A 26,863-nucleotide genomic window follows, 5' to 3' on the forward strand; every position below is an offset into this window, starting at 1 on the left:
ATAACAGTACGCTTCTGCTCCTCATTAATGCAGCTCCTGATGTCCCCAGCAGCAACATGGTGGAGATCTGCAGCTTCATGCTGGTCAACTGGAAGACAACTGATTAAGATTAAAAGATTAAGATTAAAATCCATTTATTCATCCCAAACACATGCACAGACATGCAAAGGCACACTCATGCAGGTAGGGAAATTTAATCGCTGCTTTTTACCCATCTGGTGCAGGACACACAGAGCAGTGAGCGACCATGTACGGCGCTCGGGGGAGCAGATGTTGGGGGAGTGAGGTGCCTTGCTCATGGGCACTAGAGAGGGTAGGGAGACTCTTGGATTTTTGGACAGATCAATCCAGGTTCGACTTTTGTTGTCTCTCCATGGAGTCGAACCAAAGACGAACCAGAGACCTTCTCTGCCCATAGTCCAAGTTTCTGCCACTCGACCACCGCCTCTCCTCATGCATCATCAAACTAGTAATCTACACATCACTCCATGCGTTGCTCCCTTAACTACAGATGGCCTGCGAATGTCATGGAGTTTTACAGTGAATTAGACAGTTTAGGTATGATTTTAATCTCCACACATCAGTGTTGTAAACAGTTCTCAAATTAATTATAGAATTATGTTTTCACACTGAGAGAAGTGGAAAGACTTGATTTGGACTGTTATCAATAGGTCTGTGGGAGATTATCACCTTGAATAGTACTGATGAGGTAGAAAGACATTTTATGTATTTGTACAATGTTGTATTTCTTTCAGCACTTTTATCAGAAGGGACTTAAAATATGTACATTTCACCATGAGGATATAAACCAAGACCACAGTACAACAGTTCTATCTGAAATCTGTTGTGCTTTATACACAACACAAAACATTCTTTAACAGTGCGTTTTTTCTCTTCATAGATGAAGAACTGCAGCACCTGATGTCCTCAGCAGCAACATGGTGGAGATCTGATTTGATACACTTTAGATAAGAACCCAGTGTTTTATATTTCTGCTTTGCCATAAGAGACAGAACATGGTCATCACAGCTGTGTCCTTCAGGCTCGTCTGTCCCTAATAAAATGATAGGAAACATGAAAGTGATCGTCATTATTGTAGAGGAAGAGTTACATATGAACAAAGTGTGTAATCTTATTTTCTGTGGATATTCAACTGTGTATTTGAATATGCTTTTGGATTAAAACGTGCACTACCATGACAATGAATGTTTTTAATGGAGCTATTTCACATTAAAAGTATTGCATTATAATTTAATACATTATGTATTATGTGCAATACTTTGATTGTTTTTAAGTAATGAAATCAGGTCTGTACCTGGAGTCAGTGTTCAGTCTGGTTGGATTCAAGTTGTGTGTCAAGTTGGACCTTCTAGAGGAACATGAAACCAATACACAGATATGTAAAGTCATACATGGGCCAGGTTAAGTAATTAACAGACTTTTAAATGGTAAAAATAAAATATTAGTTCAAAGTTAATCAGAGCATAATCATTTCAGATTAGGAAATAGGTAGTGCATATAAGCCCACAACTCTGTATGACACTGTCTGTTCTAGTAAAGGTACAAGGCTATGACTTACTCATATTTAACAAAAGAATTCAGTGAAGTCTGTCTGAGATTAACGATTTAAATACTGAAGGTGGGAGACACGGTTATTTTTCACTGTAACACGTGACAGGACATCAACACCGTGACTCTGAATAAAGAGCCTTAAAAGACGTAGTGCTCCTTTGAACAGCTGCTCTTACAATGTGTAGCAAGTGCTAAATCTCCATTAGTATAATAGTAACAAAAATCACCCTTTACATAATTGAACATATATTTTCCATGTGAACCCCTTTAACACAGTTCAATTCAGGAGCAAAATATAATTTATACAGTATTTATTAGAGCTAGTATTAGTAAACAGATCAAACAAATGCAGTACAACACATCACACATCCACAGTGTCTCTTTTGCTTATCATCACAGTCAGTCAGAAGTGTCCGTTTAACTTACGTAGCAGTTGAGAGATGCTTCGTTGGAGCTAGCAGGAGCTAGCTCATAGCCAGTGCTGCTGTTGAGAGCGGCAGAGTTCACACAGGAAAAGACACAACGGGAGAGGGGAAAAAAGCTTTGAGTCCCACACTCTAACCTGCTGAGCGAACAACGTCCACAGTGACTCCGCCGCCGTCCTCTCATCCAGACTCGCCAACCGTTCTCCGGTTCTTCGTGATACACAGCTCCGCAGCTTGTGACGACGTAACTCATGAGGCGTTCACTTGCAGCTGTGTTAAATGCAGCTTCGTTTGTCATGGCGAGTTGAAGAAGTCTGCTGCAAAGCTATGAATAATCCGCATGATGAAAACTCACAGCAATGTTATGCCTACATTATCAATATATTGAGACCCATGTGACACAGTTTGACATGGTTTAGCAAAGTGAATGAGGAGAAATACATCCAAGTGTGAGACGTAACAAACCGAAAGCGGTCTCATGCTGCGTTCATGGTAACTCTGTTAAAATGGGTTTCATTGGTCATGGTGAGCTGATGAACTTTGATGCCACGCCATTAACAATCTGCATGATGAAAAGTCACAATAATGTTATGCCTACATTATCAATATCTTGAGACCAATTTGACACAGTTTGACATGGTTTAGTAAAGTGGCTGGAGGGAAATACATCAAAGAGTAAGATGACCAAAACAAGACATTTCCTGATGCCACCAGGGGGCGCTTTCCTTTTAAGTCATGATTTCTAGGTAGATGTCTTCCGGTCGCGACTCTTGTCTTATATGTGTAGTTTGGAGTCGATTGGACAAAATATGTCTAAGTTACAGAAGCTCGCTTATATTGGCGTTTAGTCGAACTTTGAGACCTCACCACGGTCACACGGTATGATGAAAAGTTTAAATTCTGATAACTTTAGATCTTCATCTTGTTTTGTAGAGTCTCATCTAATTTTTAAGTTGATCTGATGAAAGCTGTCTGAGTAGTACATAAAAACATAACACGTACCAAAACAAGACATTTCGTGTTACCACCAGGGGGCGCTGTGATTGTAAGTCACAATTTCTGCACCCATGTCTTCTGGTGGCGACTCTTGTCGAATGTGTCTAGTTTGGACTCAATTGGACAAAATATGTCTGAAATATGGAAGCTTGTGTTTTGATGGCGTTTCATCAAACTTTAACGCCACACCACGGTCAGACGGTTTTGCTAAAACGTAATCCTTCAATAACTTTAGATCTCCAATTTGTTGTGATGACGATCGTCTAAATTTGAAGTTGATCTGATGAAAGCTGTACGACAAGTACATCAAAGAAAAAATATGGAATATGACCAAAATGGCCACTAAAGTCAAACTGGCGGGCTTCCTGTTGCGTTATTCATAATGCACTGATGGACTTTTTTGTGCATCTAGTCATGATACACAATAATCTTTGTTTTTTTTGAGGATCGGTGAATGCTAAATGAGGGGCTTTTCCGTAGGTGGCGCTCTTGAGCCATTTTGCCACGCCCTTTTCAAAATACTCCAGAATACGTAATTTTACGCCGCCTTCGAATTTACTGCAAACTCCTACAACTTTTTGAGCACATTAAAGCCCTCAAAAAGCCAATTCATTTAAGCTAAGAAAAATAATAATAATAACTAGGGCTACGTTGTAGCACTAACGGGCCCGAGCACAGGCAATTTCAAGTCTGTTGCGGTCGGGGAAGAGAGAACGTTCGATGACCAAGCGCTCGTCTCCACATTGCCTGCGTTTGCCCTGTGCGGCAAGGAAGATCGCTCCACTTCTTCTGGCCAGCCGCTGGTGCTGAACTAGAGGTAAGTAACCTTCAAACTATCCAACATAACCTATTGCTTTATCTATCATCATATGCTTACATGCCTCAAGTTTTTTGTAATATGTAATTGTTATAAAAGTTACCGTTTATTTATCACGTCTAATGAACAGATTGAAGCAAGATAACTCGACAGTCTTGTTTTGGTTGTGACATTATTTTTTTTAATGAGTTACTATCAATACGCTACACGTGTACGTTTCATGTGATAGTAACTGTTTCACCAATATTCTGATACAGGATGGTATATCCGCCATTACTATTTTCACATTGTTTATTTAGTCTGTCATGGAGTTGTAGAGTGAATTAGACAGTAGTGATAACATTATAATGTCCACACATCAGTGTTGTAAACACTTCTCCAATTAATTATATAATTATGTTTTCACACTGAGGGAAGTGGAGAGACTTGATGTGGACTGTTATCAACAGCTCTGTGGGAGATCATCACCTTGAATATTACAGATGAGGTAGAAAGACATTTTATCTATGTGTACAATGTTGTATTTCTTTGTCACGTTTTATCAAAAGCGATTTAAAGTATGTGCATTTAACCATTAGGATACAAACCCAGACCCTAGTACATCGGTTCTAGCTGAAATAAGTAGTGCTTCATAAACAACACAAAACATTCATAACAGTACGCTTCTGCTCCTCATTAATGCAGCTCCTGATGTCCCCAGCAGCAACATGGTGGAGATCTGCAGCTTCATGCTGGTCAACTGGAAGACAACTGATTAAGATTAAAAGATTAAGATTAAAATCCATTTATTCATCCCAAACACATGCACAGACATGCAAAGGCACACTCATGCAGGTAGGGAAATTTAATCGCTGCTTTTTACCCATCTGGTGCAGGACACACAGAGCAGTGAGCGACCATGTACGGCGCTCGGGGGAGCAGATGTTGGGGGAGTGAGGTGCCTTGCTCATGGGCACTAGAGAGGGTAGGGAGACTCTTGGATTTTTGGACAGATCAATCCAGGTTCGACTTTTGTTGTCTCTCCATGGAGTCGAACCAAAGACGAACCAGAGACCTTCTCTGCCCATAGTCCAAGTTTCTGCCACTCGACCACCGCCTCTCCTCATGCATCATCAAACTAGTAATCTACACATCACTCCATGCGTTGCTCCCTTAACTACAGATGGCCTGCGAATGTCATGGAGTTTTACAGTGAATTAGACAGTTTAGGTATGATTTTAATCTCCACACATCAGTGTTGTAAACAGTTCTCAAATTAATTATAGAATTATGTTTTCACACTGAGAGAAGTGGAAAGACTTGATTTGGACTGTTATCAATAGGTCTGTGGGAGATTATCACCTTGAATAGTACTGATGAGGTAGAAAGACATTTTATGTATTTGTACAATGTTGTATTTCTTTCAGCACTTTTATCAGAAGGGACTTAAAATATGTACATTTCACCATGAGGATATAAACCAAGACCACAGTACAACAGTTCTATCTGAAATCTGTTGTGCTTTATACACAACACAAAACATTCTTTAACAGTGCGTTTTTTCTCTTCATAGATGAAGAACTGCAGCACCTGATGTCCTCAGCAGCAACATGGTGGAGATCTGATTTGATACACTTTAGATAAGAACCCAGTGTTTTATATTTCTGCTTTGCCATAAGAGACAGAACATGGTCATCACAGCTGTGTCCTTCAGGCTCGTCTGTCCCTAATAAAATGATAGGAAACATGAAAGTGATCGTCATTATTGTAGAGGAAGAGTTACATATGAACAAAGTGTGTAATCTTATTTTCTGTGGATATTCAACTGTGTATTTGAATATGCTTTTGGATTAAAACGTGCACTACCATGACAATGAATGTTTTTAATGGAGCTATTTCACATTAAAAGTATTGCATTATAATTTAATACATTATGTATTATGTGCAATACTTTGATTGTTTTTAAGTAATGAAATCAGGTCTGTACCTGGAGTCAGTGTTCAGTCTGGTTGGATTCAAGTTGTGTGTCAAGTTGGACCTTCTAGAGGAACATGAAACCAATACACAGATATGTAAAGTCATACATGGGCCAGGTTAAGTAATTAACAGACTTTTAAATGGTAAAAATAAAATATTAGTTCAAAGTTAATCAGAGCATAATCATTTCAGATTAGGAAATAGGTAGTGCATATAAGCCCACAACTCTGTATGACACTGTCTGTTCTAGTAAAGGTACAAGGCTATGACTTACTCATATTTAACAAAAGAATTCAGTGAAGTCAGTCTGAGATTAACGATTTAAATACTGAAGGTGGGAGACACGGTTATTTTTCACTGTAACACGTGACAGGACATCAACACCGTGACTCTGAATAAAGAGCCTTAAAAGACGTAGTGCTCCTTTGAACAGCTGCTCTTACAATGTGTAGCAAGTGCTAAATCTCCATTAGTATAATAGTAACAAAAATCACCCTTTACATAATTGAACATATATTTTCCATGTGAACCCCTTTAACACAGTTCAATTCAGGAGCAAAATATAATTTATACAGTATTTATTAGAGCTAGTATTAGTAAACAGATCAAACAAATGCAGTACAACACATCACACATCCACAGTGTCTCTTTTGCTTATCATCACAGTCAGTCAGAAGTGTCCGTTTAACTTACGTAGCAGTTGAGAGATGCTTCGTTGAAGCTAGCAGGAGCTAGCTCATAGCCAGTGCTGCTGTTGAGAGCGGCAGAGTTCACACAGGAAAAGACACAACGGGAGAGGGGACAAAAACCTTTGAGTCCCACACTCTAACCTGCTGAGCGAACAACGTCCACAGTGACTCCGCCGCCGTCCTCTCATCCAGACTCGCCAACCGTTCTCCGGTTCTTCGTGATACACAGCTCCGCAGCTTGTGACGACGTAACTTCTTTCAGAGTCTCATGAGGCGTTCACTTGCAGCTGTGTTAAATGCAGCTTCGTTTGTCATGGCGAGTTGAAGAAGTCTGCTGCAAAGCTATGAATAATCCGCATGATGAAAACTCACAGCAATGTTATGCCTACATTATCAATATATTGAGACCCATGTGACACAGTTTGACATGGTTTAGCAAAGTGAATGAGGAGAAATTCATCCAAGTGTGAGACGTAACAAACCGAAAGCGGTCTCATGCTGCGTTCAGGGTAACTCTGTTAAAATGGGATTCATTGGTCATGGTGAGCTGATGAACTTTGATGCCACGCCATTAACAATCTGCATGATGAAAAGTCACAATAATGTTATGCCTACATTATCAATATCTTGAGACCAATTTGACACAGTTTGACATGGTTTAGTAAAGTGGCTGGAGGGAAATACATCAAAGAGTAAGATGACCAAAACAAGACATTTCCTGATGCCACCAGGGGGCGCTTTCCTTTTAAGTCATGATTTCTAGGTAGATGTCTTCCGGTCGCGACTCTTGTCTTATATGTGTAGTTTGGAGTCGATTGGACAAAATATGTCTAAGTTACAGAAGCTCGCTTATATTGGCGTTTAGTCGAACTTTAAGACCTCACCACGGTCACACGGTATGATGAAAAGTTTAAATTCTGATAACTTTAGATCTTCATCTTGTTTTGTAGAGTCTCATCTAATTTTTAAGTTGATCTGATGAAAGCTGTCTGAGTAGTACATAAAAACATAACACGTACCAAAACAAGACATTTCGCGTTACCACCAGGGGGCGCTGTGATTGTAAGTCACAATTTCTGCACCCATGTCTTCTGGTGGCGACTCTTGTCGAATGTGTCTAGTTTGGACTCAATTGGACAAAATATGTATGAAATATGGAAGCTTGTGTTTTGATGGCGTTTCATCAAACTTTAACGCCACACCACGGTCAGACGGTTTTGCTAAAACGTAATCCTTCAATAACTTTAGATCTCCAATTTGTTGTGATGACGATCGTCTAAATTTGAAGTTGATCTGATGAAAGCTGTACGACAAGTACATCAAAGAAAAAATATGGAATATGACCAAAATGGCCACTAAAGTCAAACTGGCGGGCTTCCTGTTGCGTTATTCATAATGCACTGATGGACTTTTTTGTGCATCTAGTCATGATACACAATAATCTTTGTTTTTTTTGAGGATCGGTGAATGCTAAATGAGGGGCTTTTCCGTAGGTGGCGCTCTTGAGCCATTTTGCCACGCCCTTTTCAAAATACTCCAGAATACGTAATTTTACGCCGCCTTCGAATTTACTGCAAACTCCTACAACTTTTTGAGCACATTAAAGCCCTCAAAAAGCCAATTCATTTAAGCTAAGAAAAATAATAATAATAATAATAATAATCATTTCAATTTCAATAGGGCCTCCCACCGATTTCGGTGCTCGGGCCCTAATAATAATAATCATTTCAATTTCAATAGGGCCTCCCACCGATTTCGGTGCTCGGGCCCTAATAATAATAATAATCATTTCAATTTCAATAGGGCCTCCCACCGATTTCGGTGCTCGGGCCCTAATAATAATAATAATCATTTCAATTTCAATAGGGCCTCCCACCGATTTCGGTGCTCGGGCCCTAATAATAATAATCATTTCAATTTCAATAGGGCCTCCCACCGATTTCGGTGCTCGGGCCCTAATAATAATAAAAATCCTTACAGATTCAATAGGGCCTCTCACCATTCGGTGCTCGGGCCCTAATAATAAAAATCCTTACAGATTCAATAGGGCCTCTCACCATTCGGTGCTCGGGCCCTAATAATAATAATAAAAATCCTTACAGATTCAATAGGGCCTCTCACCATTCGGTGCTCGGGCCCTAATTATTTCTTTCTTCATCTGAGTTGCTTGGACACACACAATCCAGCCATAAGCCTCAATTTGCTAGTGTGTTCTGACAACACCAAGGAGGTACGTACCTCAATTTTTGCCTAATTTTACCCTGATGTTAGATTAATTTTTTTTATGTCAAAATATTGGTTGGAGATATATGTTATGAGTCCCAAAATAGATACCACAGCAGCAAAGTATATCTGTAGAATACAGCAGGAATGCAGCAGCAATAACGACACGGAGCCTTCAGTTCCTCATCCAGACTGCATCTTATTCAAAGTAAACACAAGTACACAGAGTGTAACTTCATTTTAAAGTGGATAAAACATACATTCAATTATTATGGTGTCTCTTTCCTCCAACATTTTAATATACATTATCACTCATAAAGAAATATAAACATTTACAATATAGACCTATTGAACATTAGCTTATAACTGGTCTTTATAAGGCACAATACCAATACATGAATTACAGAGTCTGTGTGCTGTAAAAACACGGAGCATTCACTCCCTCATCTGGCCAAAGAGACAGGACGAGGTGAAACTGCTCCGGTGCCAAACGTTCCACCTGAGCGCTGCTGTCATTTACTGATTTCTCTAATGAAACTACTTAAATTACTGTTAAAGTTATTAAATACAATATTTTGGGCCATATCAAATATAGAAGGGGGCGCAATTATTTTTTTGGGGGATTTTTTTTTGCTCGGCGCAGTTTTTGGCGCCCCCCTCTGAGTGGCGCCCTAGGCAACCGCCTATGTCGCCTGTAGGAAAGACCGGCCCTGGTGTCGTGCATACACTAAAGGTGAAATGCCCCATTAAAGATAAAAATATATATGATAGATATAAAGTTAGGGAAAGCCTGTCCAACCATGAGACACTTTATCCTCTCTGAAAGGTAAAAATGAGAAACCAGAACCTTTATTGTAACAGTGCTGAATAAAGTGATCCAACAGCAAGGATTTCATTAGCTTGATGTAAATGCCATTGTTAGGGATCTCAAAAGTTGTTTGATATCTTCTTTATTTTATATATATTGGCCATCATTAGATCAGGCACATCCAGAAGTTCTGTGGAGATTAGTCCTTGTTCTTCCGAAGTATTCCTTATAGAATGAATCCACAAGTGTTTTGATGTTACTTTGTGGTAGAGCGGTCGTCCCCCAACCAGAACGTCATCAGATCGACTCCCAGTCCTCTCCATCTGCATGCCGAAGTGTCCTTGGGCAAGATGCTGAAACCCTGAATTTCCCCTGATAGAATAAAAAAGTGCTACTACTAGATGTGCTGTATGAGTGTGGGTGTGAATGGGTGAATGGAAAACTGTTATGTAAAGAGCTGAGTGCAGATCAAGACGAAAAGCTCTATATGAATACAAACATTCACTATCTTGTTATTCTGCTGTTAATGAAAGCTGTGGTGGATGACTCTGTTAACTGCGCGTGTCTTGACATTGACCCCACTCTTATTTACAGTAAGATTAATATGAATGTCATCCCACTGTTGTGTACCTTCGTTCATTGGAAACTAACTGAACTTAAATGTTATTGTTGAGATCAGTAAACACAGAAACACGGCTTGAACAAATTGTAAGAGATTCTTTAAACAAGAAGACAATCAACATCAAGCAGTATACCTCCTTTCCTAAACTTCAAAAAATCATCTTTGAGTGAATTTGCTTTCACAAATACAAGGGGTGACGGATCAGCCTGAATGTTGATTTCAGTCTCTCTGGAAGAATTTGACTTTGGATTAATCGTCACAAATCACTTTGTCACCACCTCCCACATGATTACTGTTAAAACATTAAACATGTAAGTGCCTGCCAATCTCTGTTCTGTTCTGGCATCTGATCCCTTTACATTTAATGATGAGCTCATTTACAGGGACATAAAAATGTATGAAGCAACACAATATAAATTAAAGTTATCACTCACATTACAACAAGTGAGCAGTGTTTTAAACAATCGTCACTATTGATTCCTATTGATCAATACTGCCAAATTGACCCCCAAACTGTCCTTACAGTTGATGGTTTTGTCCCAATGTCCTTTGCAATGACATGAGGTAAACATGATATTCTATAAAATATTACGACTAAAAAGCATGTTCAACTCATCGTTTCATTCCAATGTCGGTCATCTGAACATTTTTCTCAATGACATTGAAATGAAGACATTCTCAACAATTTCAGCATTGCTAATTGAAACCAATGGGATAACCTTGGAGCCACAAAATGCTACAAAATGCTAAAACATAACAACAAGTTGTAGTCAGGAGTTGTTTCTTCTAAAGAGGTGCCTGGTGAAGAAATATAACATATTGCTGCCGTCTCTTTCAGAGGAAAGAACATCTCTCAGCAGGACGACCTCACAGTCGTCATCTGACAGTGTGGACATCTGGAGGCATTACGGAGTCCCAGGAAGACAGGTTGCGGAGCGCCCTCTGTGCCCTGAGACGACGCACTGAGCCCAGGCTGTGTCGAAAGAAGACTCCCTAGTCCTTCACACAGTCCTCCAGAATGTCAAGCGTATTCTCTCCTGACAGTGTGAGCGGGTTTGTACTGTTTGTCCTCTGCCACACATCTTTGTCCATGTCCCAGCTTGAAGCCAGGCCCTCCTTTGTTAAACGCTTCCTTACCTCTGTGTTCCCACTGTCCAACCATGTTTTCTCCAGTGTCCTTTTAAACAGGTCGGATTGTTGGTGCTACGAGTAGATGGTAATGACCTCACTACCTCCTCCACGAACCAACAGGACGCGATCTAAACCTTCCATCAGAACCTCCAGAAACTCCATATCTGAGAGACACATCATGGTTAAGGACATCACGCACACTATTATACTTTTACTCCACTACAATACTTCTTAATTTTAGCTTTTTCAGTATTAGAGATATATCAATAATACAAGGTAAAAGGGTTAAGAAGGCTATTGCCATCATTTTAGAAATACTGAGGTCATGGGTACAAGCAAATACAGTCTAATAAATTGGATTTTCTTATTTACTAAGTAAATTAACAGTTGAGCAACATGGTATTATACTAACATTAAGACATTTAATGCTATTTCTAGATATACATTTTTTCATTGATTGGCCTGAAAGTAATGAGAATTTAAACATCCTAAGTCTAAAATGTAGAATAAAGCTCAAGCCAAAGGCTTGGACTAACGCTGGGTTAACTCAATCTAAACTTAATAAATAAATATAACTCTAAAAATCACTAATTCAATTCCTTGTTAAATTCTTTACCAACTTAACCGTAAAATGTTGATCGTTTATTTACAAAGCTAGGTCACCTGTTAACCTGTTACCAGTCTTTAATCTAATTTGAGCTCATGTTGGTGCTAGGTTCATATTTATTGTAGACATGAGTGCCAATCCTACCATTTATCCGTTGTTGAGAAAGCAAATACACATATTTCACCAAATTTTCCTTAACATTACTACATTACTTTAACATGCCATGATTGGCAGTCAGAATGAGAGACCAAATGACCAGCTGGCTGACAAAGGATACAGTTCTCGTCCCCTTTCATGTTCTTCGGTGGGCCTGGCATGTTGAGCAAAACCAGCTGTGAATTTTGGGATTTCTTGACAACCGCCTCATTGAGCTTCACCGCAGTGTGCATCCTCCGCACATTGGACTGGTTGCTGCGTTAAACCAGAGACATTAGTAACAGCACTGACTGAAGTGATAAGTGGCCCACTACGTCAAGCAAAGTCAGTTTTTGGTTAAATATCTTAAATCTAAAGTCTGCAGGGTTAACACTATCAGCAACCGTAGATCATGTGGTTAAATATAAATGAGTAAACACATGCAGCACTGACACTGAACCGTGGAGCAATTTTCACATACCGATTATTATAAAAAAAGATGGATGACATGACAGCTCCCAAAAGTGAAGCCAACAAAAACTGGATTGTTGTGGCTTTGATTTTATGTAATGGATTGCCCCCTGGTGGCTGGTTGCAGCATAGGTGATACACTCAACACATTTGAAAGTCAGGGGACACTTCAAATAAATGTTTTACCAAAAGCTGGCTATGAGAAACAGTGCAAGGTGGTAGCACCTGTATCTGGAATATTGTTGCTTCCTTTGTGTACAGTGAGAGATGCATAATCCATCTACCGTATATTTAAAATACAACGAGCACACCAGCAGAAATAATTCTCACAAACCTAAATATGCACATGCACAGAGTGAGTTCATGCACAGGCAATCAAAATGTGAAAAATAGAGGGACTTACAGGTGCTCCCACTCACTAGAAGAAAGGAAGAACAACAAAAACATTAATGATAAGATAAAGGCTGTTCCTCTTTCAGATTGTCAGCAACTTATATCATTATATTGTCTCGAGAACTTCACTGACTTTTGTTGAGATTGTTTGTCTCACATCAACCAGTATCAATAAATTACATTACAAATGTAGGTAAATACTAACATTACAACAGACTTTTAAGGGAAAAGCATTTCCATTACATAATAGGATATGACCATTTACACTAGGTGCAGTACTCAAATAAAAAAAAAATGTGTATAATTATAGCTACTAAGAGAACTTTCAATTATCGTTGTAAAAACAGTTGTACAAATAATAATTACGAATATCCATTTAAACAAATAAATTATATTGTGTGAGTTAACTCGTCATATTGGACAAGTCAGGTCAGGGAAGCGTGTCTTAAGCTCAGCTGGATCTACTTACGGTTTCATATTAAACAAGTCTTTGACCGCCATGTTTTCTCTCTGTCTGTTCCTCTCGTTGACCAGTTTTTCTTTGGTCCAGGTCATGTGAACACGATCTGGTGTGGCGCCTGCAGCTTTGTCGGTCATTGCAGAGTGAGAGGCCGTGTTGCGGTCGTGGATCAGCTGGGCCTAATAAAGGACAGGTCAGATGGTGTTTTCAGCGTTAGTCTCATCATAAATAAAGCAACACAGAACTTCTTGACCGAAGCTCAGGTTTTCACAACTTTAAAAGAGATGTAAATCATAACTTTACATAAAAACATGAACAGAAACAAAAGAATCATAGATGTTAACAGAGCAGTCAGGTGAGAGGCAGTTTAATGGTGAAGAATGCAAATGAAGGTGTGAAACGAATGGACACACGTCTGTTGTTATGACATCTGCCCCAACAGTCAAAACAACAATCAGTGAAGGATCTGTCTTCCTCTAATCGCAGCTTTATGTCCCGGTGGTTCTGCACAGGCAGCGTGTTCAGTACAGTGGATGGAGGAGAATTGCAGGTGTCTTTAAAAGGATGGTGATGGAGAGATGGGATGCCATGATTAATGGATGGACCAATGGCACCATGGTTGGCTACTACAGGCTGTTTGGTTGCCGTTGCTACCTCATCCTCTGGAATACACACAGTGTTGAGGGGTGGGGCGCCAACACGAGACGATGTCTTCCTTTTTATGGAGCCGCGTGACACATCTGTGATGCTCTGAATCTGAGCCCGCCGCCCAATCACAGGCCAGGTTTGGGGAAGAGTTCAAGTTCAACAAGAGCAGAACAGGTCATGGGGATTTATGCTTCACCTTCCTCTCTATCTCAATTACTATTGTGCTCTTTGCAGTTTGAGCTGCTCAGTCAAATTTAAAACATTTGATTCACTAAAGATAAGGAACTCCCTGCCTCAAAAAAATTTGACTGAATTTGACTTTATATAATTCACACACCATCTTATGTAAAAAAAATTCTCATAATAGTTTCCATACTTTATTTTTGTAAAAGCAACTCATTTTATTTTATAGTGTATAATATCTACATTGTGTTCAAAAAGTTTTTTAAGTATTTAGCATATAGTGACAATATGCTTAAGTTGTTTTTAGTAACACTTTAATTTGAATGTCTGTTTGTACATTAATCATCATGTATGTCAAATAGTTTTTTTCATTCTATAGCATATCACATCGGTACATTATAATTTTATACCTTATTGTATAATGAGTGAAAAGCCGTATAATGAAGCCTGTAGGTTTTTCTTTCTGGTGTGCTCTGTGTCTTTTCTACAGTGTGAAATGTGCATCGCTGTACCTCTCTCTCCCTCTCAGTGCGAGACAGCTGCATCTGCTTGAGCATCTGAGATCTCTGCTCCATCACCAGCGTCTTCTCGTAGGTGAAGGCTGAGATATCGCTCTCATGCTGCGGGGACACAGAGAAGGTTTGCTTATTCCTTATCCAGAGTTAAATAACAAAATTATATCATATGATTGATTTGGTGTGATTGTCCATCTTGTCTAGAGCACTTAAAAGACATCAGTTAGCACTTGCTTTAGTAGCCTGCATGAGAGTGTAACTGCAGCCTCACTTACCATTTCCACCACCTCTACCACTGCGTCCAGTCGCAGATGATAGACAAACATCTGGAGATCTTTCTTCATCTGGATGGAGTTGTCGTCCATCTGTGCTACCGTAAAGATCCTCATTTTGCTCTTCCTCCATACCTGCAGATTATAATCCATACTAAATCAATACAGTCTACCTACACCTATTGAATCATCTATATAATCTATGTTTCTGCTGTTAATACTCTCTTATTTTTTTGCACACATAAAAACCACAATCAATGAATAGTGCACAGGACTTTTAGACAACGCACAGACAAACGTACCTTGTGTTGACTCAGTAAAAATGGCAGCAGCATGAGCAGTCCACCATCATGTACGATCCACCACACGTCGACGGTTCCCTGCTTCAGACGCTCCTGGTTACTAGGGAAGTGGTCGATGTTCTTAGCGACCAGCAGAGCTTGATGTGCTGCTGTCGTCTCTCTTACGGTTTCTGGAGGAGGAGAGATGGGTGGGAGTTATGTTATTGTAACTTTTAATGAAGGCATTAATCAGAGTACAGTTTTTGAAATATTGGACAAATTCCTTGCAAAGTTAAGAGAAATGTGGGGGAAATATTTCGAATTAATAAGTTACCAGAACTGTTATGCCTACTTATTTAAATGCCTTTTATTGGTACTAGAGAGTTTTGTGATTTATTTGACCTTGTTCCACAGAAGCGAAGCTGCAGGGTTGAGACAAATGAACATGAAGAGATCTCATCTTGTTACTCGTTTGCTTTGACACACTCCTCTGTATTTTACCTATAAAATTCCTCCTCGCAGAGGAGTCCCGGGCCTGTTTCCAGCCCACTGGCCAGGCCATCAGGACGGCATTGTGTTTCATTCCTCCCAGTCCTGCTGACTGGATGAGGAGGGAGAAACCATCTCGCAGGTTGGACGAAACCACCACATGGGAAAAACCCTTTGTTCGCTCTGCAGCCATGGCGGCTTTTAAGTTCTGCAGGAAGTAAATGAAACGAGCAAGGCAGGAGATTGAGAAAGGGCAAGAGAAGTGAGAGTTTAGTTGATGAAAACCAAACAAAATGAGAACCTGTTACGTAAAACACACATTATAGTTTTTTCCCATGCAGTGCTTGCGATTACTGGGTTATGCAAGACATTATCCAGTGGGGCTAATTTTTTAATATGTGTCATGGCTGTTGTCTATTTTCAAGTTCAACTCGATGAGGAATGCAACTTCTCAGACAGTCCAACATCAGACACAAACGAGAGTCATCATTCACACCATTATTTTATCAATGCATATTTCGCTTATACTACATAAACATTGCCCCTAAATTTCACAATCATGAAAAATCTAATCATAAGGGTGGTAACTGGTTGATTAAGCGCCTTGCGTTTGTCTGAAAGAGTCAACCGGTGGGAGCTTAAGAACTGAAAGGTCAACTTCAACTTCACACCAGAGAGGACAAAGGCAGCACAGATGACTAAAACAAATGAAAACACCTGTTCTCCCAACTTGGCCTGGTTGCCCCGCGTCATGTAAGTTCCCTCCAGGACTGAGCAGACGATGGTCAGTCCCTTCCCAGCTTTGAGCTGCGTGGTGAAGGACAGGAGCCGGGGGTGTTTGACCGCCATGTCTGAGTCCAGCTTACACAACACCAACAGCTGAGGCCTGAAGACCAGAACAAAGTGAAACTTATTGTATGAATCCAAACCTCCTACACATGTAGTAGATTGTACAGCTGAACATTTTGGAAAATATAATGTGAATTTGATCAATAATTTAAAATCTATTTAAATGAATGACTTTTCATATATCCACTGTTTCATAACTATCCTAACCCGTGGAGCTATTGCTATTTTATACTTAAATCTATTGAGGCTACTACTTGTGTATAATAAAAAATCAGCAATCCCAAACCAAAGGTTATGACTGGAGCCTTGAAATGTTATCAATTATGCGTGCAATAGACAACTTCACAATTACAAAAAGTCACAACACACACACACACCAATCAGTACCAAGTAAAATGAAGAACATGTCAAATTAATGTGTTTTATACAAACACACACAAACAATACCCTCGCTCACCTCCAGTTTTTGGTGTGCAGTGGCACTTCCTCCAGTCGGATGAGAGCGTAGCGTGCTGCATTTAAGGACAGGCCTCGGATACCATCTCCCCACTCCTTCACCGCCCTACAAGGAAAAGGTCAACATGAAGAAACTTAGATTATTTTTCCCAATGTTTAGTAACAGAAGACTTACGGTTTAACAAGCTACCATCTGGACCAAGATTTTTGACATTAAATCCATCTGCATCAGATCTCTACATGGAAATGTTCCTGTTAAATTAACTTTCAAAGCATTTATTTTGAATAGTTCAGAAATAATAAAAAAGTGGCTGCACCTCTGACATAAAAAAAGACTGGAAACACTTTTGTTGTGTTCGATAAATCAAGGCGGTGGTAATTCTGTGCTTGAATCCTACCAGTAATGGAGAGTTAACAGCACTTTTGACTTGGTACCTTAACCTGAAATGTTAAGACTCACCCTCTGTACTCAATGTACTTGTAGATACATCCCGCTATCACAATGGCCACCAGGGCATAGTACCAGGAGGAGAGGAACATAAGGGAGAGACACAGGATCATCCCTAAGAAGGACAGGGTCCTACAAGATACACACAAACACACACATGCACATGTGTACAGGAACCAGACACTTGTTGAGTGACCAAAACATGTAAGTATGGACACAGTCAAAGTTTGAAGCTGTTCTCACCAGTGATAGAACTTGAATCGAGGTCTCCAGTTGGGTGTGCGGAGCAACGTCTGTACAGCACAGGCCAGGTTGACGAACAGATAACACATGAGGAAGAACCTGAGAAGATGAGTGGACACATCAATTAGAAAGATTTTAAAAAATGACCACATGAATAGCATTTATAGGTAGAAAACTGGCCAGAGAAAAAATGGCATTAAGTCCATAAAAAATGTATATTTGTATATGATGTTCGAAGTGTATCATATTTTGTATCTTGAGTAATATACATGGAGAGGATGGGGGCCACAGCATCCAGAGAAGCGATGAGGATTCCTATCTCACAGATCCCCACTGTCAGCAACAGAGCCCAGGTCGGCTCGCCGTTGGCCTTCCCATGACCAAAGACCTGAGGAGGACAGGGATACAGAGACAGACGGTCTGTAAAGAGCTAAATGTAATGGCAGAAACATATTAATAAAAAAATAAACATTTATCATCATTGGTACACATCAGCTTCTGTATTTGCACGATACTGTCTGTATTTTTTATGGCTTGAATCTCACTGTAACACAGCATATTCAGTACAAACCTTTTGTAGATGATAACTGATTAATTATATTAGTAAATTAAGATATCTGAAAAGTACTCTTAAAACAATGCAAGGACATTCTTTCAAGAAATTCTTATTCTAAATCTGAGTTTTTTTTTGTGGTTGTTTTCTTACCAAGATTCGTAAGACTCTAAATTGCACAAACTTTTCATGTATCAATTTAAATCGCCCATTTGTGCCTGATGAAGGCATCTGTTTGTGAGGACGTGAGGTGAGATTTCTTTTAAGAATAAATCAATGTCTATAAAATTGAATAATTGGGCTTCAAGTCCTGCGGTCTGAAAATCAGCAAAGAAATGTGCAGAGTCATTGTCAGTGTCCACTGATTGTAAAAGCACACAGATCTGTGCCATATGAAGAATCTCTGCAGCACTGACCTGCAAGAATGGGATGATGCCGTCCCGAGCGATGGCCTGCAACAGCCGGGGGGCGCCAGTGAGGCTCTGAAGTCCTGCTCCACAGCAGGAGAAAAAGGAGCCAATCACAATCACCCAGGGTGAAGGCCAGGCCAGAATACCAATCACTGGGTTCTTCTTTACAGAGTAACCAAACCTGAAACATCCACACACATGCACACTGTTATGTATTTAAGTTAATTATAGTTAACCCTTATTGAAAACGTAAAACATTGAATACGGAAATGTATACCTGGTTCAGTTGATTATCTCAGTACAACCAACTACAATAATCTGTACCACTTGTTTTTCTGCTGGGTTACAATGAGTGGGTCAAAGTCAATTCAAAACTCACTTACTTGTCTCTCAGTACCACTCCTTCAATACAGGCTCCAAACAAGACCACACAGGAGATGTCTGAGTGTGGCATTAAGATGGAAATACTTGTATTTGCTTTTCAATAATAGCCTGAGGCCTGTTTCACAAATTCAGAACCTTGGTGTGGATGTGGGTTCCAAAACAGCTGACCTGGGTTTGTTCATCTTAGACATTATTATTCTGAACTAAGCGTAGGCCTCGTGAATGAGTGCGAAAAAAGCCATCATCGATGGAGCTCTGACTCTGCAATTCACCATGGTAACGGGAAATTAAAGCACAGAGCCTCCGTTTTAACCCGAATACATCTTCCTACTAATACCACAAATATCTGCCTATCTCACAAACCATACTTTCAACTACACTTAGTTTTTCTTAGGTTTAGTTTTTTCAGTCCCGCTCACTCATTAATATATGACTATGGTGAGCCAATCCCATAAAAGTGACTTATCACACCGTGAGAAATGATTTTTCATAGATCAGTCTTAACTATCTAGAGTCTCACATTTAAAAAATCAAACTGCAAAGATTGCTGTGCAGTTCACACTACACAACTTGCTGTCTTGTGAGTTCATTCTACATGACACTTCACAATGTTTCACCTGAAGAAACAACTCCATCTCCAAACTAATCACTGCGAGTACCTTCACACTGTCTTGTAGGGGCTGACAAACACTAAACCCACTTTCTGAAACAGGGCCCATATCTGTGACACTACAGGGCAAATGAATACAATCCAGAATCATCCAAGCAGAATCATACATACACACACAAACTTTTATCTTCTATGTTTGTGAGGACACTCATTGACATAATACATTCCCTAGCTCCGTATCCTAACCTTAACCATTCAATCTAAATGCATAACCCTAGCATAAGCCTAATTGTAACCCTGACCCTAAAACCAAGTTTTGAGAAAAATCTATCAAACCGTCGTCACTTTCCAAATATGTATTGTCCCTGTAGAGCCTATGTTTAAGATGGGCCTCACATAGATATCAGGACAGGAACACACGCACCCACACACCATGGAAGATACTAGACAAGAGGATACAGATGAAAGAGGTGGTGAGAATCGCCATTATTGTTCCTATTGGGATCGACCTCTGGGCATCTCTGAGATCACCAGACCTATTAGAACCAGCCATTATACCTAAAGTAAAACACAAACAGACAGTTAAAATTGCAACCATGACGGGTCAATTCAGACCACATGTTAGGTCTTTGACAGGGAGGAGTGCTGTATAGAAGGATCTACCTGTGACAGAGGGGAAGTATATCCCCACCAGCAGAGTGAAGTAAGTGGAGAAGTCGTTGAAGATATAATGCTTGGAGATGTCGTTAGATGAATCCTGGGCCGGTACTGAAGGCTGGGTTTTCTTCTCTGCGTACATACCAGCTGGACCATAGTTCCCCCACAGGTTGTCTGACATAGGGATAAGAGCAGAAAGAGATGGGGGAACATTTAAGATTCGAAGCTAAGGAGAATCTGGCAACTACTTTTCAGTAATAGGAAATACCAGTGGATTCGGGCTCAGACTCCGTCCAAGTCTTCCACCTCACCTTTGATGACTCCGCTCAGAAGCCCAGGTATGGCCTGTATTTCTGTCAGGTTGTTCAACATGAAGTATTCGTCACAGGTGGCATTGGGGTATTCGCTGTCACAGAAGAGCGGCCAGAGCTTGGTGTTCACAGTCATGTTTTTCACAAGCTCTGTCTTTGCACACGTTTCAAAGTGTTCGTTCTTCAATGAGCGGTTCCCCAGCAAACACACACTGTAGAGACAGAGACAGAGAGAGACAGAGATAGTGTATTTAAATGGGAGCTTTTGTCTATGCTGTGGTTTCCTTTGAAGGTTTTTTTTTATTAACCAGACAACTTTTAAGATTAATGTGCTGCTTTTAACTCCTCATGTGCAGCGTTTGACATAAACCAAGTCAGAACTGTTAAGATTTGATTAGATACATTTATTATAAGCTACTGTGAAAGCTTTTATGCCCGGCCCACACTGTTTGCATGGGAGTGTGCTGCATGCATTTCCCCAAATTAAAGTAGCCTATGTACTCCAATAAATGGCAGGTATGAAGATGTGCTTTCTGTCCTACAACAAGAATAAAAACCTTGTTAAAAAGAAGGATTAGATTCAGTCAATAGAAACACTGGAGGGCTTTTACTTTCAAACAGGTAGTGGAAGCGTCGCAAACATTTATATGTGGCTGTTTTCAGACATGCCATGCAAAGGATCTTCAAATATTGGGTGCAGGCTTTCTCCGGAATTTCACACATGCACAACACAATGTGAGGTTCTCTGCACAGACGCATCAGATACTCTGCAGGATTCAGCTGAGGGGGGGAGTGCAGTGGACAGAGGCAAGACGCAACATATCAATTCTGTTGCGGAGAGAGATCTAGAAGAGCAGCATGGCTCTCACAAAGGGGACGTGCCTGAGACGTGTGTCACACATCCCAGTGGGGCCCCAGCGTTAAGATAGTAGGAGCTGTTACCTAGTTAAAATTGGTATTATGGGTGCAGCAGTTGGGTTGGTGGGATACCCTGACAAGCATGGAAACTAGTTCAAATGTCTTGACTTGTCCCTAAATGTTATCTTTAATCTAAATCAACTGTAAAGAGTGAATGTGATAAATTTAGCTGTTTAATCATAATTATAAAACTTGTTCGGAATAGACATGTTGCTGATTTACTGATAATCAAAAATTACTTCAATGCTGTATTTTTGCAGGATTGGACGAAAACTTCTGAACTGATTTTCTTGAAACGTGATGGAAGGGTGGAGTATTGGTTAAAGAAGAACCTATTTATAATTTTTGTAAAAATATGTATCACTGTCTTTTATCACTTTCTTGTCAAATATTGCTTAGAGAGCTGATAAACTGTGCAACCTGATAGTTTTGTATCAGCATTTTGGATGTAGAGGGCTAGTTATTGAAATTACAAACTAGGTCAGTTGCCATTTTATTTCACAATTTTGCCCTAAAGAAGACTCCTCATTATGCCAGTTTTGTAGGTTTAGAATGCAGAACACAAAGCCAGCATAGTGGCGCCGGAGTGTGGAACCTTAATAGCACGCCACGTGTAGAAATCAGAAGTGCAACAAGTAACACAACAGCATCTGTACCGCCATGTCAGGCTCTCCCTTTAAAAACAGACACTGATTCTGCTGGATAAAGGCCAAACAACACTGCCCTAGTGTTTGTATCTTTGATCTCTGGGCAGCAAGTAGGAATAAATGTGCCCTAACCTTTGGCAATGGATGTGTTTGATTTGGCATTTTGTTGATAAGAAAATGTAAAAAAAAAATGTGACCATGAAAAAGTGTTATTTTACTTTAATGTAACTCACCTAAACTCAGGTGGTTCGATGAGCGTCTTGATGACTCCTGCATAAGTGGCCATGATGGAGAGAATCACACACGCCAAAAACACCAGAGCCAGTTTGTTCACATACCTGCAGAGGGGAACACATATGAGTTTGTGTCCTGGCATTTGTGTGTATGTGTGGTGTGTGTGTATGTGTAAACTTACTTCACTCCTACAAACACAACCAGTGCCATTAGGAGCAAGCAGCATGTGCCGTACACACGCATGTTATTGAGCATTGCTGCGTCTTCCCCTTCTTTAAATACTGTTGCTGTTGGAATGATGTACGTCTGGCAGTGGGGAGAAAGGAGGGAGAGAGTAAATAATATAAATCTGTGCATCAGGGGTAACAGCTAATATCCTCTTGTATCGCAAGTGGTGGAAACATACCAGCAGAATCTCTATGGTGCCCAGTATGTACATGGATCCAGCGAAGGTGGTGCCCAGATAGAAACAGAGTCCCACTGCTCCTCCAAACTCAGGACCCAAAGATCTGGAGATCATGTAGTACGAGCCACCAGCTTAAGAGAAAAATAATCACCAGTTAGATTGTTACCAAAGTCATTCTTCAATTTTAAACTTTAACTTATTTCTTTAATTGATTTAACCTTCTTTAAAGCTCAGTTTGTTATTTCCCCCTGAGATTTATCTATGAATTCAAGTGGAGGGACACTGTTCTACACAACACTGGAACTACAGACAATTTCTGGGATCTTATATAGATATAATTAATTAGTTTGTACTTTCAGTGCGTATTGCATTAGAACATTACACACATTCCTCGATTCATTATGGCAGAATTATATATATATTTATATATCTTAATCATTTTTGAAAATATCCTAGGAAATCACAGAAATGTAAACAAAGCATTTCAACATTTTCTTTCATTTTGTCCACCACAGAAAGGATGATTGTAAACAAAATAATAGTACAGGGTAACTATAGTTATTAATACAATTTTGCTGGCTTTGATTTGTCATAATACAATCACCATAATCCACCAACGTAAATGGTGTTGAGGTTGTTAATCAGTCTGAATAACATTTCCAGATCTTTAAAATTCTAGCGTTTCAAATTAAGATGTGATTGTCTCTGTCTAAACTGCAGATGTAATTCCAAATCATTGCATTTACATATTTAAAGTGGAAATTAAAAGTAGAATCACAAATGCAACATTTCCTTTCATGTACCTGGGACAACTCCATTGGTTGCTATGGCACTCATTGATATTGCTGTGAGCAATGTCTGCAAGGAGAGAAGGAGGATAAATGTTGAGAACAAGAACCAAACAAGATGAAAAGCGGTGGCTGTGTTGGATTATTGCAAGTGCAAAATTAATACTATATCTATAACCTGTGTTATTGGATTTTGCTTATCAAGGGTAATGTTATCACCCATCACTGTGTAGGGCTGGGTATATTCAGTTTTTATCATATAATGAAATCTTTGAATCAATCATTAAACTTGTTAATACAAGATACCAAAGATTTAGTTCCTTTTTATTATCGAACAAAAGAGCCACAACTTTGTTGTATTGTTAAACTGTAAACAGCTTAAAACCAATGCATGAACATGTAGAAAAGACAAATGCTAGAAGAGAACCTGTGACCCAAGCATGTCATTGTAAGCGAATGCTATATGTAATTGTTTTGTACATGAAAGAAATACAAGTACAGTCACAAATCATCAACCCATGGCAATCCGCTCAGTCATTCCTATTCAGTCATTCCCAAGTGCAGAAAGTCCTCTTTTTAAACCAGGGGGGGAAACAATTTGCAATTCCAGTCCGCGAGGCAATCTTAAGTACAAAAAAGAAACTCAAATATTAAAGAATTAATCTTGGGACAGTCAAGATTTTATTCAACGATAAAAGAAAAAACATAAAATAGACCACGTCCTTCAAAGTGGTCCCTTCTAATGGTATATCTGCTGGCTCACAGTCAGGGTAAACATGGCTTCTTGCTGCCATGTTTTGTGTCCTGCTGTACCAATTGAGTGAGGGGTCTCTGCAAATCAACACCAAATCATTCCGGGTGATTGCCTTAATCCTGTGGTGAAACATTTCTATCCTGATGGGAGTGGTCTCTACCCAGACGCAAGGCCCAACACCCTAGGGGGTCACTGAATGATTTTATTTTATGCTGTGACCTTCAAAGTCCCAATTGTACACCTGAGGGGGATTTTCCACTGACATAATAGATGTGATAGCGATGCGCTCTCTACCGACATCATCACCAAATAAAGAAAATATCTTTCGAACGGGCTGCGATCAGCCCCCCTGAGTTCAGAGTCTTATAGAATCAATGTCACGGTGCAGTTTAGCTGGTCTGATAATGGCTCCACACCTTACTGAGACACTTTAGGTTGGGCTTTCCTTGAATTTGTCACCCATCTGTATATTGTGAGAGGGTGTTGTGTGCAGATTGCTCACATCACATCACATGAGTGCTGAGCATTTAAGTCCGAACTTTTCAAACAGTCAGCTCTCTGTTTAGCCATCTGGAGCTACTGACGTATGATCAGGGTGGTAATATAAGTCAATACTTTTTTGCTAGTTTTAGGGACTCTCCCCTGAGCTCAGGCATGGAGATTAATGATGTTAATCACCACCGACCACAGCTTCAGAGGGGGGAGCACTGAGTGGCCTCCGGTTTTCTTTTCTTTTTATGTCGTAAATCGCAGACTCAACCTTAGACATGTCATTGTTCCATTCAAGCAGTTATAGGATGATACAGAATAGCCAAGAGGGACTCGTTTTTTTTGTCATTCAACAAACATTCCTCTTTCGCATTATCATTAATTTCTACAGCTCTTTTTAGACAACATTTATTTCTAATTATCAGGAAGTCAGGATCTTTAGTTGTTGGATTTGTTTTAAATGACTCACACAGATGCAGCACATGGAGACGATGGCGAAGGAGCCCAGGATTCCCGCTGTCCCAACGATCCAGGTTAGACGCAGAAAGAGAATGACACCCAGGATGTTCTGCATGCAGGGCAGGTAAACTCCGATGAAGGTTCCCATTTGGGGGACCTGAGGGTGAATAAACACACACATATGCACATAAATGGGAGGGAAAAGGGGTGGAAACGGCAGGGGGTAAGAGGAAGAGAGGTTTTCAATGACAGCCCAAAATATCATCAACTACACTATCCTCTGTGTCCTAACTCATCCCATCATAAACCATTATGAGGATTTTTATGCATGTTGACCTGAACTATGACATTTTAGCTATGAGCCCATACTGAATAGGTAAGATCAAAGCATGAATAAATTAATTTGGGCTGAAGGAAGATGACACTCCTTAATGTTCCCTGTTAGATCCAAAACAAGCATGGTATGGCTACAGTGTGCACTGAACCACAAGGTAGATGGTAAGGACAACAACAACTCAGTCAGCCCAATAAAGAATGTTATTAAAACATATTACTTCAAATAGTTCACACCTGTAAATACTGGCCTTTAGGGGATTGCAAACTTGTTTAGCGCAAAGGTGTAACCCAAAGTTTACATGGGGCTTTGGCAGTGGCAGCTGATCAAATACAAAAAAATCCTTGTCGAGGGCAGAGGATGTTACGCCCTTAGTGTCAAATTGGGGTTTGTGAATATGGGCTATACATATATATTATTAATTGATTGATTGATTGATTGATCCTTTCAGTAAATTCTCCATTTGTGTTGCAGTGCCTCTGCTGAAACTCCGTGAGGAAAACACACCCACTTGATTTAACTCGGACTGTTCTGGACTCATTGACTTAATGAGAATGGGTGTTCCCCGTCACTTAAACAGAATTTTCAAGGAGCAAACACTTCCACAGCAAGTGGAAACAATTTATGATGATATATTTTCCTAATCACGTATCCATGATATTTATTACATAGAGGCCTAAGTTATATTCATATATTTATTATTATCTAAAACATAGGGAGCGATATAGACACAGGCTGAACTTTTTTAATTGTACTAATAGCACCACAAATTAGCTTTTCAAATCAATACATTTTTACAAGCTCTTGTGTTTATTTTGGAGGGCTCTTATTTAGCAAGTTGGCTTGAGTTATGTAATTTAATGTCACGTTTTCATGACCTGTTCAGTCAGAACTTCAAATTGTGGGTTGTCATACATTGTGTTACCGTACAGACTGAAATACATGTCAGTGGATTTGCATGCTGCAGCAGAACACCCCTCACCTCACCCTCCCGTTCCAAGCATGGAAAAGTATCTGTGGAAGCCTCCAGTTGTCATAAAACTCAAAAAAATTGGTTTGTCAAGTTTAGACTTTTGTAAAAAAACAACAACAACAGCCTTCCTATAGAGAGGACCCTCTCCTGATGATAAAGTAATTTAATATAAAGGCCCCACTCTAGGGTAAAGAAAACAACAATTCATTCAATTTAGATGATCACACATCCGTGAAAACATCACTAA

General features: G+C 39.8%; 1 protein-coding gene across 3 annotated transcripts in view; it reads right to left on the minus strand.

The window, feature by feature from the left end:
• Window positions 1-10,188: 10,188 nt before the first annotated feature.
• The window catches only part of LOC133968304 (solute carrier family 12 member 7-like), a 31,297-nt gene continuing 14,622 nt past the window's right edge, over window positions 10,189-26,863 (minus strand). For 2 of the 3 annotated variants that reach the window (XM_062404278.1, XM_062404277.1), the window contains 24 exons: window positions 25,320-25,466; window positions 23,623-23,677; window positions 22,820-22,950; window positions 22,595-22,719; window positions 22,413-22,517; window positions 20,615-20,826; window positions 20,310-20,477; window positions 20,106-20,204; window positions 19,036-19,093; window positions 18,659-18,833; window positions 17,959-18,077; window positions 17,690-17,788; window positions 17,459-17,578; window positions 17,000-17,104; window positions 16,411-16,579; window positions 15,706-15,901; window positions 15,226-15,395; window positions 14,927-15,058; window positions 14,649-14,756; window positions 13,960-14,061; window positions 13,315-13,484; window positions 12,856-12,870; window positions 12,124-12,257; window positions 10,189-11,403 (listed from right to left, as the gene is read on the minus strand). In XM_062404278.1, coding sequence (XP_062260262.1) covers window positions 11,312-11,403; window positions 12,124-12,257; window positions 12,856-12,870; window positions 13,315-13,484; window positions 13,960-14,061; window positions 14,649-14,756; window positions 14,927-15,058; window positions 15,226-15,395; window positions 15,706-15,901; window positions 16,411-16,579; window positions 17,000-17,104; window positions 17,459-17,578; window positions 17,690-17,788; window positions 17,959-18,077; window positions 18,659-18,833; window positions 19,036-19,093; window positions 20,106-20,204; window positions 20,310-20,477; window positions 20,615-20,826; window positions 22,413-22,517; window positions 22,595-22,719; window positions 22,820-22,950; window positions 23,623-23,677; window positions 25,320-25,466 — 3,006 coding nt within the window. In that variant the 3' untranslated portion in view covers window positions 10,189-11,311. The remainder of the gene's footprint in view (window positions 11,404-12,123; window positions 12,258-12,855; window positions 12,871-13,314; window positions 13,485-13,959; window positions 14,062-14,648; window positions 14,757-14,926; window positions 15,059-15,225; window positions 15,396-15,705; window positions 15,902-16,410; window positions 16,580-16,999; window positions 17,105-17,458; window positions 17,579-17,689; window positions 17,789-17,958; window positions 18,078-18,658; window positions 18,834-19,035; window positions 19,094-20,105; window positions 20,205-20,309; window positions 20,478-20,614; window positions 20,827-22,412; window positions 22,518-22,594; window positions 22,720-22,819; window positions 22,951-23,622; window positions 23,678-25,319; window positions 25,467-26,863) is intronic. The other variant, XM_062404280.1, reaches the window with a different exon arrangement.

This window comes from Platichthys flesus, chromosome 14 (assembly GCF_949316205.1).
Source record: "Platichthys flesus chromosome 14, fPlaFle2.1, whole genome shotgun sequence".
Classification (NCBI taxonomy): Eukaryota; Metazoa; Chordata; class Actinopteri; order Pleuronectiformes; family Pleuronectidae; genus Platichthys; species Platichthys flesus.